Here is a 17,567-nt window from a genome sequence, read left to right as displayed (position 1 = left end):
TTTCAAGATGTCGGCGGGACATACAAGTAGAAATGTACTGAAGGCAGGAGGAAATGCAAGTCTGCAGAGGAGGAGAGAGATCACGGGTGGAGATGTAGATTCAGAAATTTGTAGGCAAGGAATGTTTCTACCAAATCTGTAATACTGTACTCTCCCAAGTGCTTAGTATAATGCTGTGCACACAGTAAGTGCTCAATAAACTGATCTACATAGAGATGGTAGTTGAAGCCATGGGAGTGAATGACTTCATTCATTCATTCAATAGTATTTATTGAGCGCTTACTATGTGCAGAGCACTGTACTAAGCGCTTGGGATGAACACGTCGGCAACAGATAGAGACAGTCCCTGCCGTTTGACGGGCTTACAGTCTAATCGGGGGAGACAGACAGACAAGAACAATGGCAATAAACAGCGTCAAGGGGTAGAACATCTCGTAAAAACAATGGCAACTAAATAGAATCAAGGCGATGTACAATTCATTAACAAAATAAATAGGGTAACAAAAATATATACAGTTGAGCGGACGAGTACAGTGCTGTGGGGATCAGTGCTGTGGGGATGGGAAGGGAGAGGTGGAGGAGCAGAGGGAAAAGGGGAAAATGAGGCTTTAGCTGTGGAGAGGTAAAGGGGGGATGGCAGAGGGAGTAGAGGGGGAAGAGGAGCTCAGTCTGGGAACGCCTCTTGGAGGAGGTGATTTTTAAGTAGGGTTTTGAAGAGGGAAAGAGAATCAGTTTGGCGGAGGTGAGGAGGGAGGGCGTTCCAGGACCGCGGGAGGACGTGACCCAGGGGTCGACGGCGGGATAGGCGAGACCGAGGGACGGCGAGGAGGTGGGCGGCAGAGGAGCGGAGCGTGCGGGGTGGGCGGTAGAAAGAGAGAAGGGAGGAGAGGTAGGAAGGGGCAAGGTGATGGGGAGCCTTGAAGCCTAGAGTGAGGAGTTTTTGTTTGGAGCGGAGGTTGATAGGCAACCACTGGAGTTGTTTAAGAAGGGGAGTTACATGCCCAGATCGTTTCTGCAGGAAGATGAGCCGGGCAGCGGAGTGAAGAATAGACCGGAGCGGGGCGAGAGAGGAGGAAGGGAGGTCAGAGAGAAGGCTGACACAGTAGTCTAGCCGGGATATAACGAGAGCCCGTAATAGTAAGGTAGCCGTTTGGGTAGAGAGGAAAGGGTTGACTTCTCCAAGGGAGTGGATGTAGATGAAGAATACAAGAGGACCCAGAGCTGAGCCTTGAGGGATCACCACTGTCAGAAGGTGGGAAGCAGAGGAGAAATCTTCAAGAGACTGAGAGGAAGCAGTCAGAGAATGGAAGAGAATCAAGAGACAACACTGTCAGTGAAAGTCTCCAAAAGGTTACACTTCTCAAGTTTCAAGCTTTTCCTACCAAAACAAATTGTGTCTTATGCTGTTTTAGTGTTTTATTGTTTCCACTGCTCCAAATGGGTTTGCATGTGTCTGTATTCAGTCCTCTCCCCTACCCATATTCATACAAAGGGAGTGGGCCTGTATCTAATTCCCACCTAAATACTCTTTCTCAGTGCTTAGTACAGTGGTCCACTCACAGTAAGCATTTATTACTATTGCTACTAGTAAAATTGATGGAGGGTATCATCATCCAAGAAAGCTCCAGGCTCTCTACAGATTGATAAGGCATATCATCCAAAGAAAAAGTATTCATAACACATTAAAATTTTTTCCAAGTATCAAATTAATAATAATAATGTTGGTATTTGTAAAGCGCTTACTAAGTGCAGAGCACTGTTCTAAGCGTTGGGGTATACAGGGTAATCAGGTTGTCCCACATGAGGCTCACAGTCTTCATCCCCATTTTACAGATGAGGTAACTGAAGCAGAGAAGTGAAGTGACTTGCCCACAGTCACACAGCTGACAAGTGGCAGAGCCGGGATTCGAACCCATGACCTATGATTCCCAAGCCCGGGCTCTTTCCACTGAGCCACGCTGCTTCTCTAGAAATTATATGCCAATTTTATGCCCAATACGCAAAACAAAAAGAAACACCAGTAAGGAATTACGGTTAGAGGAGTGAATTTCAAGCTGCTTGTGATTCAGAGTCCATGGTATTTCTCTCATATGAGTTCATTCATTTTTTTCTTCTCCAGTACATACCCCTTATATCAAAACAAATTTGGATATTAAATTGTGCACTCAAATTCCATCCCTTTTTATAAATGGTCTTAACATTGCTATTTCTGCTAACAGCCAGATGAGCTATAAAGGAATTAGGTATTTGGAAACAGAACCAATGGTATTTCTTGAGCACTACAATGTGCAGAGCACTGTACTAAGTGCTTGGGAGAGTACAATACAGCTGAGATGATAGAACATGCCCTGTCCACAAGGATCTTACAGTCTGTAGGGGAAGACAGCCATTAAAGTAGATTAGGGATGGGGAAATCATTGAGTATAAATCATAGTAGTCACAGAGGGGAGGGCAGACAGAGGAAATAAAGGGCTCAGTCTGAGAAGGCCACTTGGAAGAAATATGATTTTAGGAGGGCTTTAAAGAAGGGAAGAGTGGTAGTCTGTGAGATAAAGAGGGGTAAGAATTTGCAGCTTGGCTTAGTGGAAAGAGCACGGGCATGGGAGACAGAGGACGTAGGTTCTAATTCCGACTCCGCCACTCGTCTGCTGTGTGACCTTGAGCGAGTCACTTAACTTCTCTGTGCCTCAGTTACCTCATCTGTAAAATGGCGATTAAAAGTGTGAGCCTCACGTGGGACAACATGATCACCCTGTACCTACCCCGGTGCTTAAAACAGCTCTTGGCACACAGTAAGCTCTTAAATACTATAATTATTATTATTATTATTTCTGGGCCTGAGGGAGAATGTGGGCAAGGGGTTAGTGGCAGGATAGGCAAGATATCCTACAGAGAGTAGGTTGGTATTAGAGAGGAGTGTGCGGGCTGGTCTGTACTAGATGAGCAAGGTTAGGTAGGAAGGAGGAAGCTGAATAAGTGCCTTAAGTAATATTAATGAAGAAATTCTTGCACTGTAGATCCATCTATGTAACTCATTGTAGTAGCAGTCTGGATAAAGAGGAAAGGGTATAACCAATACGATTTTGTGACATTAAATATTTGGGTTGAATGACAGAGATGAGTCAGAGACAATGCCACAGCTACAGGCTTGAGAGATAAAGGAGGTGGTGCTGTCTATAATAATAATAATAATAATAATTGTGGCATTTGTTAAATGCTAACTGTGTGCCAAGCACTGTACTAAGCACAGGGGTAGAGACAAGATAAATCAGGCTCCACATGGGATTCGCAGTTTAAGTAGGAGATGTGTCATGTGTTTGCCTAGCACATAGATAAGTGCTTAACAAATACCCTAATTATTATTATTATTGAATCCCCATTCAGCAGATGAGAGAACTGAAGCACGAATAAATTAAGTGATTTGCCCAAGATCACAAAGCAGACAAGTGATGGATCTGGGATTAAAAGCCAGGTCCTTTGACTCCCAGCCCTTGTTCTTTCCACTAGGCGACACTGCTTTACTATCCTATTCCTTTCCCCAAATGAAAGGAAAGTCAGGGGGAGGATAGGGTTTAGGTGGGATGATGGGGAGTTTTGTTTTGGACACGTTAAGTTTAAGGTGTTGCTGGAGCATCCAAGTAAGCAACATGCTGAAGGCAGGAAGAAAAAAGTATCTGTGAAGAAGGAGAGAGGTTAGGCCTGGAGAGGTAGAACTGGGAATCATCAACATAGATTTGGTAGTTGAAACCATGAGAGCGAATGAGTTCTCTGAGGGAGTGCGGGTAGCTGGAGAATTAAAAGGGATCCAGAACTGAGCATTGAGATATCCCCCTCAGAGAGTGGGTGGAGGCAGAGGAGGTGAAAATGAGTCTGAGAAGAAGCAGTGGAAAGATAGGAGGAAAATCAGGGGAAGACAGTGACGGTGAAGCCAAGATTAGTTTTGCAAGCTCCTTAAAAGCATAGTTCATGTACATCAGTTCCATTGGGCTCTTCCAATTCTATTGACAGGAGTAAGAGGAAGAGAGTTAATGGAGTGTCCTAAAGCCAGTGGTCATCAGTTTGATGTGGAGAGAAATGGGTTTGAAGTTTTCGATAAGTGAGGTGACATTCAGAACCATATATTGGAAAGGAGTAGCAGAGTGAAATATAGACCAGTGAAATATAGATCAAAGAAGCTGGAGGCAAGGAGACCAATGAAGGCTAATAATTAAGCCAGGATATCACAAGCGCCTAAACTAGAATGGCGGTCATTTGGATGAAGAGAAAGACGCAGGTGCGAGAAATAATGTGGAAGAAAAGCAAATAAGCCTTAGCAACTGACTGAATGTGAGAGCTCAAAGAGCAGCCAAAGGTAATGCCACGGTTGCTGGCTTCGGAAACATGGAAGATGGTGGTACTGTCTACTGGACCGGGAAAGTTAAGTGGAGAAAGCAGTTAGTGGATTTACCACAGGTCTGGGAGCCTGATCTAATTGGTTCTAATCCCCACTCTGCTCCTTGCCTGCTGTGTGACCTTGGTCAAGTCACTGAACTTTTCTGTGTCTCAGTTTCCTCTACTGCAAAATGGGGAATTCAATACCGGTTCTTCCTCCTACTTAGGGGATAGGGACTGTATCTGGCCTAATTAGCTTGCATTACCAGCACTCAGAACAGCGCTTGACACTCAGTAAGCACTTCAACAAATACCATTAAATCAAAAAAGGAGAGGATTTAGGAGGGAATATGTGGAATTCAGTTTTAGGTATATTGAGCTTGAGGTGCTGGTGAGACATTCACAGGTACTTTCCCTGCAGACAGAGAGAAATGCAAGACTGCAGATAAGAACTGAAGACAGGGTTAATAAGAGCAATTTTGGAGTCATCATTGTGGAGCTGAAACTACAGGAGAGGAAGAAATCCCTGAGAAAGTAAGTATAAAATGAGAAGAGGAAGGGACCCAGAAGAAAACTTTGGGGAACAGCCACAGTTATCAATCACATATATTAAGCTTACTGTGTGCAGAATACTGAACTAAGCACTTGGGAAAGTACAATATAACAGCGTTGGTAGACATGTTCCCTGCTGACAATGGGGTAAGAACAGAAGGGAAAACAGCAAAAGAGACTAAGGAAAAAATGGCCAGGGAGGTAGGAGGAAAACAAAAGGAAAACTGTGTTAGTGGAAACAAGATTAGAGAGTGTTTCCAGGCAGGAGTGGCCCTTAGTGTCAAATGTGGCTCCATCTAGCTTTCAGTATTCATTTTAATGGAATGGAAATTCATTTTAAATATGGAACCTCTGGAATTTTATTTGTAAAACATGTCAATTGCCCATAAACAAAACCTATTTGTGACTGGAAGGTGTGATTTAAAAAAAAGAATGGCAACTAAAGCCATGAAATTGTTTCATGGGTTAACACTGGGACAGAGTGTCTGAAACACTGCTAGTGTAAGAATGTTTTCATCTATGATAACTAAGTGAAAAGTAGAGCACAGACTCATTTATTGAGGAACTAAGTCTATGACTTTTAAAGGCCACCTCTGCGGGTAGTGACGCTTTATATGACTCAATCTTCAAATTCTAAAAATAGCTTAGAAAAATGGAATCATTTTTACACGCCATCATTTACCAAACACCACAATCACAATTTCTAATAACTAGATACCATGTAACTTCAGATTGTACACAAAGAAGAAGTGGGGAAAAAAAACCAAACCATGACACCAAACTATCCTTTTGGCTTCAAAGTGTAATCTGAAACTTAAAATGGAGGAGCTATATGGGACCTGTTATTTTACTTATCCTCACTTCCCTCCTAGTACAATCCATTTCACACATTTAGCTCTTCTAATACCAACCTCCTCACTTTTCCTCTCTCACCTTTAACCCCTTGCTGTCACCTGCCTTCTCCCTGGAATCCCCCATGACATAGAGACATACCAGCATTCTCCCTATCTTCAAATCCTTACTAAAATCACACCTCCTCCAAGAAACCTTTTCTGACAAAGTCTCATCTCTGCATCCCTATCTCCCTAAAACTGCCTCACTTGGTTCACCTGCTAAGCACTTAGTTACTCCTCCAGCACATTGGTACACATCCTTATACTCTGTTGCTTCCCCATTCCTGAAATATATTTTTATGTCTGTCTCCCTAGCTAGACTTTAAGAAAAATGAGGGCAGGAATCTTATCTACCAGCTGTACTTCTTCAACCAAGTGCTTTAGTACAGTTTTCTGCCCTCAATAAGCACTCAGTAAATGTTATTGATCAACTCATCTACAGGCAACATCCCTACCTAGTATTTTGGTGATGAACCTTGTAATTTAATTTGCTTCAATTTCATATTTATCGACAAAACTTAAAACAGTGCTTGAAACCTTAGACTTCGCCTTGCTACATGTATAGTCTAAGAGGATCAACAGTATTTTCCAAGTACCCATATTATGTGCAGCTCAAAGACCACTTAGTTCTACAATAACCTGTGCATTACACATGTCTTATAAATCCCATGTTGGACGACTTGCCTTATGTCACAGGCACAATAACCAGCTGCCCCCATCTTCGCATCAGAAACTCCTCCACAATGACTTTGAAAGCACTCCATCACCTTGTCCCCTCCTACCTCATCTTGCTACTCTCCCACTACAACCCAGCCCACACACTTCGCTCCTCTAATGCTGACCTCAGTGTACCTAGATCTCATCTATCTCGCCGCTGATCTCCTGTCCACATCCAGCCTCTGGTCTGCCATGGGGTACCCTCCCTCCTCATATCCAACAGACAATTCTTCTCCCTCCCTTCAAAGCCTTACTGAAGGCACATCCCTACTACCCTTCCTTTCCAAAATCCTAGAACGAGTCATCTATACTCGCCACTTAGAATTCCTTAACTCCCATTCTCTTCTCGACCCCCTCCAATCTGGCTTCCGTCCCCTCCACTCTACCGAGACTGCTCTAAGGTCAACCATGACCTCCTTCATGCCAAATCCAATGGCTCCTACTCCATTCTAATCCTCCTTGACCTCTCTGCTGCCTTGGACACTGTCGACCATCCCCTCCTCCTCTACACTTATCTCACCTTGGCTTCACTGACTCCGTCCTCTCCTGGTTCTCCTCTTATCTCTCTGGCCGGTCATTCTCGGTCTCCTTCGCAGGCGCCTCCTCCCCCTCCCATCGTTTAACTGTTGGAGTTCCTCAGGGGTCAGTTCTTGGCCCTCTTCTGTTCTCCATTTACACTCACTCCCTTGGTGAAGTCATTTGCTCTCACGGCTTTGACTACCATCTCTACACAGATGACACGCAGATCTACATCTCTGCCCGTCCTCTCCCCCTCCCTTCAGGCTCGCATCTCCTCCTGCCTCCAGGACGTTTCAAATTGGATGTCTCCCCGCCACCTAAAACTCAACATGAGCAAGACTGAGCTCCTCATCTTTCCTCCCAAGCCCAGTCCTCTCCCAGACTTCCCTATCACTGTGGATGGCACAACCATCCTTCCCGTCTCTCAGGCCCGCAACCTCGGTGTCATCTTTGACTCAGCTCTCTCGTTCACCCCACACATCCTATCCGTTACCGAGACCTGCCAGTCTCACCTTTACAATATCGCCAAGATCCGCCCTTTCCTCTCCATCCAAACGGCTACCTTACTATTACGGGCTCTCGTTATATCCCGGCTAGACTACTGTGTCAGCCTTCTCTCTGACCTCCCTTCCTCCTCTCTCGCCCCGCTCCGGTCTATTCTTCACTCCGCTGCCCGGCTCATCTTCCTGCAGAAACGATCTGGGCATGTCACTCCCCTTCTTAAACAACTCCAGTGGTTGCCTATCAACCTCTGCTCCAAACAAAAACTCCTCACTCTAGGCTTCAAGGCTCTCCATCACCTTGTCCCTTCCTACCTCTCCTCCCTTCTCTCTTTCTACTAACCACCCCACCCGCTCCGCTCCTCTGCCACCCACCTCCTCACCGTCCCTCGGTCTCGCCTATCCCGCCGTCGACTCCTGGGCCACGTCCTCCCGCAGTCCTGGAATGCCCTCCCTCCTCACCTCTGACAATCTAATTCTCTTCCCCTTTTCAAATCCCTACTTAAAGCTCACCTCATCCAAGAGGCCTTCCCAGACTGAGCTCCCCGCTTTTTCCCTCTGCTCCCTCTACCCCCCCTTCACCTCTCCGCAGCTAAACCCTCTTCTCCCACCTTTCCTTCTGCTCCTCCCCCTCTCCCGTCCCCTCCCCTCAGGACTGTACTCGCCCGCTCAATTGTATATATCTTCATCACACCATTTTATTTTGTTTAATGAGATGTACATCACCCTGATTCTATTTGCCATTGTGTTTATGAGATGTTCTTCCCCATGACTCTATTTATTGCCAATGTTCTTGTCTGCCTGTCTCCCCCGATTAGACTGTAAGCCCATCAAAGGGCAAGGACTGTCTCTATCTTTTGCTGACTTGTACATTCCAAGCGCTTAGTACAGTGCTCGGCACATAATAAGCGCTCAATAAATACTATTGAATGAATGAATGAATCTCTTCAAGAGGACTTCTCTGCCTAAGCCCTCCTTTCCTCTTCCCCCTCTCCGTTCTGCATGGCCCTGACTTGCTCCCTTCATTCATCCCCCCTCCCAGGCCCACAGCACTTATGTATATATCTGTAATTTATTTATATTAATGTGTCTGCCCCTCTAGACTGTAAGCTCATTGAGGGCAGGGAATATGTCTGTTATACTGTACTCTCCCAAGGGCTTATTACAGTACTCTGCACACAATAAGCACTCAATAAGTACGACTGACTGACACGACCATTTCTTCCAAAACTGCATGGCACTCTATGTGGAAGGAAGCACACTGTCGAAAGAGTAATAGCTAATTCTCGACTTCAAAGTTCCAGCACTGGGCCAGAAACTGGATCTGATCTGACCTGACTGCACTGGCTCTTCCCCAGTGCTTGGTACATAGTGAGCACTTAATACGATTATTATTATTACTATTCAAAACTGAGTCTGGTCCTCGATGAGGTGTTTACAAATTGAGCAGTTAACTAAAATATGAGAAGAGATATAAATAAAAGTTAACTTGATCAATCAACAAGTGAAAAGCCAAATAGATCAAACACTTCAGAGTGCTGACCGAAACAAATAACCAGACTGGTGCACAGAGATTCATCAAAGACTGCATCATGGAGGAGATTATTGCTTTTTAGAAGGGAAGTGATGTGAGTTTATTCCTTTATGTAACCAGAGAAACCAAGAAATACCAGTTCCTTTTTGACTTGATCAAGCAAGCCAATTCATAATTTTACTCAGAATACAACTGAGAAACCAGACTTTGCTTTGTTTTTCAAGAATATCATTCAGAAAAAAAAAAAGCAGACTTCTGTTTTGCTGGATTTAACAGTATGCTATACCTGCCTCAGAAGCATTTCTGTTTGGATTCTTCAAATAAAAAAAGAAATGAAAAAGAAAAATGGGCCAAAAGATTCTGAACTCAAATAAAAACCAACAGTAATTTCAAGACAGTCTAATGAGTCATCTTCCATGTGTTAAATTTTCTTTAATCACCCCTCAATTTTTTTCATAAAGTTCTTTAATAAATCTTGACCAAGTTAAGCAAATTAGAAGTGCAGCACCTTCATAAGGATGTACAAATCCTTAGCATCACTCTACTGATGGGATTGCTCCAATGACAAAAGAGTTCCTCCCCAGATTTTCAGCATTCCACATGCACTAAATATAGAAAAAAGCCACTTGATAACTGAAATCATTATTCTGGAAGTCAGAGTTGAAAAGGAGAGGGGGAAACAAAAAAAAAAAAAACTGTAATGGCAGTAACTATTCCAAAACTAAAACAGGAAAAGAAACCAAAATCATGTCATAATGACCTGTTCCTCAAAGTGACCATGTCAGCACTAAAAGCTATCATAGTTTAACAGCAGAACAAAAATAAACACTCCTTTATAGGCTAGTAATAATTCCATTTGATTCATTAACGGCTCAAGTGTTTTTGATTTTTTGTGTCATGATAGAAGTATGTTGAAAAAATATTAGCTGCGCAGCCTAGTAGCAAGAGCACAGGCCCGAGAGTCAGAGAACCTGGGTTATAATCCTAGTCTGCCATGTCTGCTGTGTGACTTTGGGCTAGTCAATTAACTTCTCTGTGTCTCAGTTACTTCATCTGTAAAATGGGGATTTAGGCTGCGAGCCCTGCATGAGACAAGGCCTGTAGTCAACCCAATTATCTTGTGCTCAGTACAGTAACTGGCATACAATAAGTTCTTAATAAATACCATAAAAATATAAAAAATGAGGCATTACTTCCCAAGATCTAGCTTTGTTCAAACAATACTGCTGTAGTCTCTATGAACTAACCTTACACCCTCAGTGCTTAGAACAGTGCATGGCACATAGAAAGCACTTAACAAGTGCCATAAGTATTATTTTGCCACTACTATTCAATTTCAAACTCCTCAAGGCTGGTACTGCATCTTCTTAATCCTACTGTACTCTGTACAGTGCTCTCTTCAAAATAGGTGCTCGAACACTATTGATTGAATTGTGCACGGACAAGGGAAGTTGTAAGGGGTGAATAAAAAAAAGGCAGCAAAGCGATCATTTAGTAGTGATGACTAAATCGTTGTTTTGCCATTTTTTTCCTTAATATGTTCACTACAGAAACATATCTAACTTAAAAAAAAAATTAGGGAGCATTAGAGAAGCTGCATGGACTAGTGGATAGAGCAGGGGGTTGGGAGTCAGAAGGACCTGGATTCTAATGCTGACTCCACTGCAACCTTAGGCAAGTCACTTTACTTCTCTGTACCTCTATTTCCTCTTCTGTAAAATGGTGATTAAACCTGTGAGCCCCATGTGTCCAACCAGATTGATTTGTATCTACCCCAGTGCTTAACACAGTGCCTGGCATAGTGAGTGCTTAAATTCCACAAACATTATTAATTTCATTGAGGGATCTACTAAAAAAGGACAGTGCAAAATCAACCATTCTTTGTTTCTTTGAGTTGTTGTTTTTAGTTTGAGAATTCTGTTTGCCCCAGAAACAAACAAAACTCAAAAAAGTTTGACAAAACAAAGCACATAAGGGGTGTCAAATTTCATGTTTAGGTTTTCTACTCTCAAAGTCTTCCTAAACACTGAGGTAGGGAAAGCAAACACATATTTGTTGGTTATGCTCAAAAATTCATGAGGCTTTGTTTTCCCCACAAGTTAAAATGAAAGTCAGTGAAGCAAGTTTCCTTATATAAAAGAAAAGTGAAATATTTTTTAAACTCAGGATCTATACCATGAGTAGCCTTTTTCTTCTAAGGAGAAATATTCCAATATTCCTGGCAAGACATAAGGCCAGGAGAAACAGCTTGGCCTAGTAGAAACAACACGGGCCTGGGAGTCAGAGGACCTCGGTTCTAAACACAGCTCTGCCACTTCCCTACTGTGTGACTGGGCTTTTTATTTCCTCATCTGTAAAGAAAAGGGAATTTAAGACTGGGAGCCCTCTGTGTGACAGGGAATGTTCTCGGTCTCCTACGCTGGAGCCTCCTCCTCCTCCCATCCTTTAACTGTTGGAGTTCCTCAAGGGTCAGTTCTTGGCCCTCTTCTGTTCTCCATTTACACTCACTCCCTCGGTGAACTCATCCGCTCTCACAGCTTTGACTACCATCTCTACGCAGATGACACGCAGATCTACATCTCCGCCCCTGTCCTCTCCCCTTCCCTTCAGGCTCGCATCTCCTCCTGCCTCCGGGACGTCTCCACCTGGATGTCGGCCCGCCACCTAAAACTCAACATGAGCAAGACTGAGCTCCTCATCTTCCCTCCCAAACCCGGTCCTCTCCCAGACTTCTCTATCACCGTGGATGGCACGACCATCCTTCCCGTCCCGCAGGCCCGCAATCTCGGTGTCATCCTTGACTCGTCCCTCTCGTTCACCCCACACATCCTATCCTTTACCGAGACCTGCCGGTTTCACCTCTACAATATCGCCAAGATCCGCCCTTTCCTCTCCACCCAAACGGCTACCTTACTATTACGGGCTCTCGTTATATCCCGGCTAGACTACTGTGTCAGCCTTCTCTCTGACCTCCCTTCCTCCTCTCTCGCCCCGCTCCGGTCTATTCTTCACTCCGCTGCCCGGCTCATCTTCCTGCAGAAACAATCTGGGCATGTCACTCCCCTTCTTAAACAACTCCAGTGGTTGCCTATCGACCTCCGCTCCAAACAAAAACTCCTCACTCTAGGCTTCAAGGCTCTCCATCACCTTGCCCCTTCCTACCTCTCCTCCCTTCTCTCTTTCTACCGCCCACCCCGCACGCTCCGCTCCTCTGCCGCCCACCTCCTCGCCGTCCCTCGGTCTCGCCTATCCCGCCGTCGACCCCTGGGTCACGTCCTCCCACGGTCCTGGAACGCCCTCCCTCCTCACCTCCGCCAAACTGATTCTCTTTCCCTCTTCAAAACCCTACTTAAAAATCACCTCCTCCAAGAGGCGTTCCCAGACTGAGCTCCTCTTCCCCCTCTACTCCCTCTGCCATCCCCCCTTTACCTCTCCGCAGCTAAAGCCTCATTTTCCCCTTTTCCCTCTGCTCCTCCACCTCTCCCTTCCCATCCCCACAGCACTGTACTTGTCCGCTCAACTGTATATATTTTTGTTACCCTATTTATTTTGTTAATGAATCGTACATCGCCTCGATTCTATTTAGTTGCCATTGCTTTTACGAGATGTTCTTCCCCTTGACGCTGTTTAGTGCCATTGTTCTTGTCTGTCCGTCTCCCCCGATTAGACTGTAAGCCCGTCAAACGGCAGGGACTGTCTCTATCTGTTGCCGACGTGTTCATCCCAAGCGCTTAGTACAGTGCTCTGCACATAGTAAGCGCTCAATAAATACTATTGAATGAATGAATGTGTCTAACCTGATTACCTTGCATCTACCCCAGTGTCAGGTACATAGTAAGCGCTTAAATACCACTGAAAAAAGTGCCACTGAGATTAATAGATTTAAAACTGATGGAATTTGTCTTAAGTTGATTAAAATAGGAAGTGTTCAAAAAAATTCAAAGTTTTGGATCAGGCGAGTACTTGGTCTGAATAATCTACATATTGATGAAGATAAAGGATTAATTTCAAGCCTAAGGAAAAAAAAAATCAAATTAAAAATTTGACTACAAATCTTGGCAGGACTTCTATTGCACCACTTTTCTTATTAAGTTTCACCTCCTCCCTACTCTCAAGAGTCCCAACTCCCTCAAGGAGATCTGAGTAATTAAAAAAAAGTCTTCTCAAATATTTAGTATTTTGTATTCCTGCATCTTTTGAATTATATGTGGTGGTTATACTTACTATTCAGTGGTATTTTAATACTTTGAATACTATTACTTGAGAATACTTCTGCAAATTTTGAGTTTGAACATTTAAATTAGTTTTAATGAAAAAATAAAATCAACAAAATCCACGTGTGTAGCAGAAAAGCCAGTAGACTGTCCAAGTCTGCTGGATATAAATCATATCCACTACTGTAATGCCAGCGTGGTGAAAGAGTGTGGTTACAATAACAACCTCTCTGATAGGATCAACACATCTATGCAGACACACAGCTCCTGAACATGGTACCTAACAAGTGTTAATGAGATCATTTATTATAATCAGTAGAAGTATTCTGACTTTGTAAATTGACAATAAATTGGCATCATTTTTTCCACTGATTAGAAAGAAAAAAAAAAATCAGATTCCACCACTAACCCCAAACTAGACAAATGAATGCCACAGAGTAAGTGTGGCAAGAGACTACGTAATTACCACAAAGTCTAAGAGCACATTCATGAGACATCAAAAGGAATATCTTTCATTAAGAAAAAGGCACTGCTATTGGGTTTGCCTAGGTCTGTCTCAGAAAAAGTGAAGTTTAAGACCGAGTTTAATGTCAGTTTGAATGCAAAATGGACCTACCCCTGTTAACTACTGATTTCAAAAGTATGAAGCAGAAAGTAAGCAAAACTTCAGGAAAAAAATCAATTGAAGTCTGAATTAAGGCCCTATATCCTCTCCCTCATTCCTGGTACAATCCAATTCCTACCCTGCTCAATTCTTTCCTTATACTTCATTCATCCTGAAAACATGCTTACAAACCTAAAGCAGTAAGATGGTCCAATAAAAAGAGCAAGGGTCTGGGAGTCAGAGGACCTGGGTTCTAACCCCAGCTCTGCCTCTGTCTGCTGTGTGCCTCTGTCTGCTGTGTGACCTAGGGCAGGTCATTTCACTTCTCTGTGCCTCGGTTCCCTCACCTGTAAAATGGGGATTGACTGTGAGCCTCATGCAACAGACACATGGACTGTGTCCAACCTGATTAGCTTTTGTCCACACTAGCACTTAGTACAGTGCCTGGCACATAGTAAGCACTGAACAAATACCATGAAAAAAGAGAAGGCCGTGAGCCCCATGTAGGGCCCGGACTGTGTCCAACCTGATTAGCTTGTACCTACCCCAGCGCTTTTTACAGTGCCTGGCACATAGTAAGCGGTTAGAAAAATACCATAAAAATAAAAGACTATGAACCTCATGTGGGACATGGACTGTGTCCACCCTGATTAGCTTTTATCTACACCAGCGCTTAGTACAGTGCCTGGCACATAGTAAGCACTAAACAAATACCATAAAATGGAAGGCCGTGAGCCCTATGTGGGGCATGGACCGTGTCCAACCTGATTAGCATGTACCTACCCCAGCGTTTAGCACTGTGCCTGGCACATAGTAAGCACTAAACAAATACCATGAAAAAGGGGGAGGCTGTGAGCCCCATGTGGGTCATGACCTGCATCCAACCTGATTAGGTTGTAATAGTAATAATAATGATTTTTTTTTAAGCGCTTACTATGTACAAAGCATTGTTCTAAGCGCTGGGGAAGACAGAAAGTGATCAGCTTGTCCCACGTGGGGCTTACAGTCTTCATCCCCATTCTACATATGGGGTAACTGAGGCCCTGAGAAGTGAAGTGACTTGCACAAATTCAAACAGCCGTGTCAAGTGGCTGCACCGGCATGTGAACCCACGACCTCTGACTCCCAAGTCCGGGCTCTTTCCACTGAGCCACACTGCTGTACCTGCCTCATCGCTTATTACAGTGCCAGGCACCCAAGAAAAAAAGCGCCATTAAAGAAAACCGCAGAGTGCTTAAAACCTGAAAGACGACAAGGAGGGGAATCCAAAGAACCCAGGACTGCACCCCACTCTGTGCGTGGAGCAAAGTTGCAGGGGCATCCTGGGGGGGTGGGGGGTGGAGTGAAGAGGGCTAAAGGCAGTGTGGCTCTAAGGAAAGAGCCCGGGCTTGGGAGTCATGGGTTCGAATCCCGCCTATGCCACTTGTCAGCTGTGTAACTGTGGGCAAGTCACTTAACTTCTCTGGGCCTCAGTTCCCTCATCTGTAAAATGGGGATGAAGACTGTGAGCCTCACGTTCTTGTCTGTCTCCCCCGATTAGACTGTAAGCCCGTCAAAGGGCAGGGACTGTCTCTGTTACCGATTTGTACACTCCAAGCGCTTAGTACAGTGCTCTGCACATAGTAAGCGCTCGATAAATACTACTGAATGAATCCCGCTCTGCCGCTTGTCAGCTGTGTGACTGTGGGCACGTCACTTAACTTCTCTGTGCCTCAGTTACTCATCTGTAAAATGGGGATTAACTGTGAGCCTCAAGTGGGACCACCTGATTACCCTGTACCTGCCCCAGCGCTTAGAACAGTGCTCTGCACATAGTAAGCGCTTAACAAATGCCAACATTATTATTATCATTATGAATAAAGGACAACCTGATGACCCCGTATCTCGCTCAGCGCTTAGAACAGTGCTCGGCACATAGTAAGCGCTTAACAAATACCAACATTATTATTATTATGAATAAAGGACAACCTGATGACCTCGTAACTCGCCCAGCGCTTAGAACAGTGCTCGGCACATAGTAAGCGCTTAACAAACACCAACATTATTATTATTCTAAATGAAGGACAACCTGATGACCCTGTATCTCCCCCAGCGCTTAGAACAGTGCTCTGCAATTAGTAAGCGCTTAATACCAACATTATTATTATTATTATTATTATGAACAAAGGACAACCTGATGACCCCGTATCTCGCCCAGCGCTTAGAACAGTGCTCGGCACATAGTAAGCGCTTATCAAATACCAACATTATTATTATTATGAATGAATGACAACCTGATGACCCCGTATCTCCCCCAGCGCTTAGAAGAGTGCTCTGCACACAGTAAGCGCTTAACAAATACCAACATTATTATTATTATTCTAAATGAAGGACAACCTGATGACCCTGTATCTCCCCCAGCGCTTAGAAGAGTGCTCTGCACATAGTAAGCGCTTAACAAATACCAACATTATTATTATTATTATGAATAAAGGACAACCTGATGACCCCGTATCTCGCCCAGCGCTTAAAACAGTGCTCGGTACATAGTAAGCGCTTGACAAATACCAACATTATTATTATGAATGAATGACAACCTGATGACCCCGTATCTTCCCCAGCGCTTAGAAGAGTGCTCTGCACATAGTAAGCGCTTAACAAATGCCAACATTATTATTATTTGCTGGCTGTCTCCCCCAGCTAGACCGTGAGCCCGTCATGAGGCCGGGATGGTCCCTCTCAGTTGCCCAACTGTCCATTCCAAGCGCTTAGCACAGTGCTCTGCACCGAGCAGGCGCCCAATCAATCCGATTGAATGAATGAGCTGGTTTGCAGGAAGGCAGAGAAGGATTTCCTCCCGTCCCGGGGCAAAAACTTGTGCCAAGTGACCGGCGGCCGGAGGGGGAAGGGCGAGCGGTTCCCTCCCTCCGCAGAAGGCATTTCACGTGCCGCCGCCGCCGCCGCCGCCGCCGCCTTAAAAAGCCTTTTTTAAAGTAATTTATTATTTTCTTTTAAAGGGAGAGGTGGGCCGGGGGGAAGCCCCAGGGGGTGGGGGGTTTGGGGGGCAGATCCAGGCTCCCGCCCCCCTTCCGATCCCCTTTAAAGAAGGAGAAGGGGGTGGGGGTGGCGAGGGAAAGGGAAGGGGGTGGGGGTGGCGAGGGAAAGGGAAGGGGGTGGGGGTGGCGAGGGAAAGGGAAGGGGGATGGGGGCGGCCCGGTCCCAGCTCCCGCCGCCCCGTCCTCACCTTCGTGGCCGTGGCCATGGCGTCCTCCTCTTCCTCCGGATGAGGATCGGGCCTTTCTGGGCGGCGGCGGCTGGGCCGGGGCGGAGGTCGCCGGGTCGGCCGGTCCTTCTCCTCCTGCTGCTCCTCCTGCTCCTCCTGCTCCTCCTGCTCCTGGGCGGCGGGCGGTGGACGCGGCTGGGCCGCGGCGCTCGGGGGCGGCGGCTACTGCTCGGGCCCGCCCCGAGACCCGAACCCCGAACCCGCCCCCTGCTCCGCCCCGCCCTCTCAGCCCGCTCCCGCTCCGCCCCCTGCTCCTGCTCCTTCTCCTGCTTCTGCTTGTGCTCCTGCTTGTGCTTCTACTCCTTAAACTCCTGCTCGTGCTCCTGCTCCTTCTCGTGCTCCTGCTCCTTCTTATGCCCCTGCCTCTGCTCCTGCCCCTTCTCGTGCTCCTGCTCCTTCTC

The 17,567-nt window shown here is 45.4% G+C and overlaps 1 protein-coding gene across 1 annotated transcript in view; it reads right to left on the bottom strand.

Annotated features, from left to right (window-relative positions):
• The window catches only part of SNX9 (sorting nexin 9), a 158,639-nt gene extending 141,320 nt beyond the window's left edge, over positions 1 to 17,319 (bottom strand). Inside the window, exon 1 of the mRNA XM_029057802.1 lies at positions 17,128 to 17,319. Coding sequence (XP_028913635.1) covers positions 17,128 to 17,145 — 18 coding nt within the window. The 5' untranslated portion in view covers positions 17,146 to 17,319. The remainder of the gene's footprint in view (positions 1 to 17,127) is intronic.
• Positions 17,320 to 17,567: the final 248 nt, after the last annotated feature.

Source organism: Ornithorhynchus anatinus, chromosome 2 (assembly GCF_004115215.2).
Source record: "Ornithorhynchus anatinus isolate Pmale09 chromosome 2, mOrnAna1.pri.v4, whole genome shotgun sequence".
Lineage (NCBI taxonomy): Eukaryota > Metazoa > Chordata > Mammalia > Monotremata > Ornithorhynchidae > Ornithorhynchus > Ornithorhynchus anatinus.
Note: the sequence above shows the minus strand (reverse complement) of the source record. Positions and strands in the feature narration are given on the sequence as shown.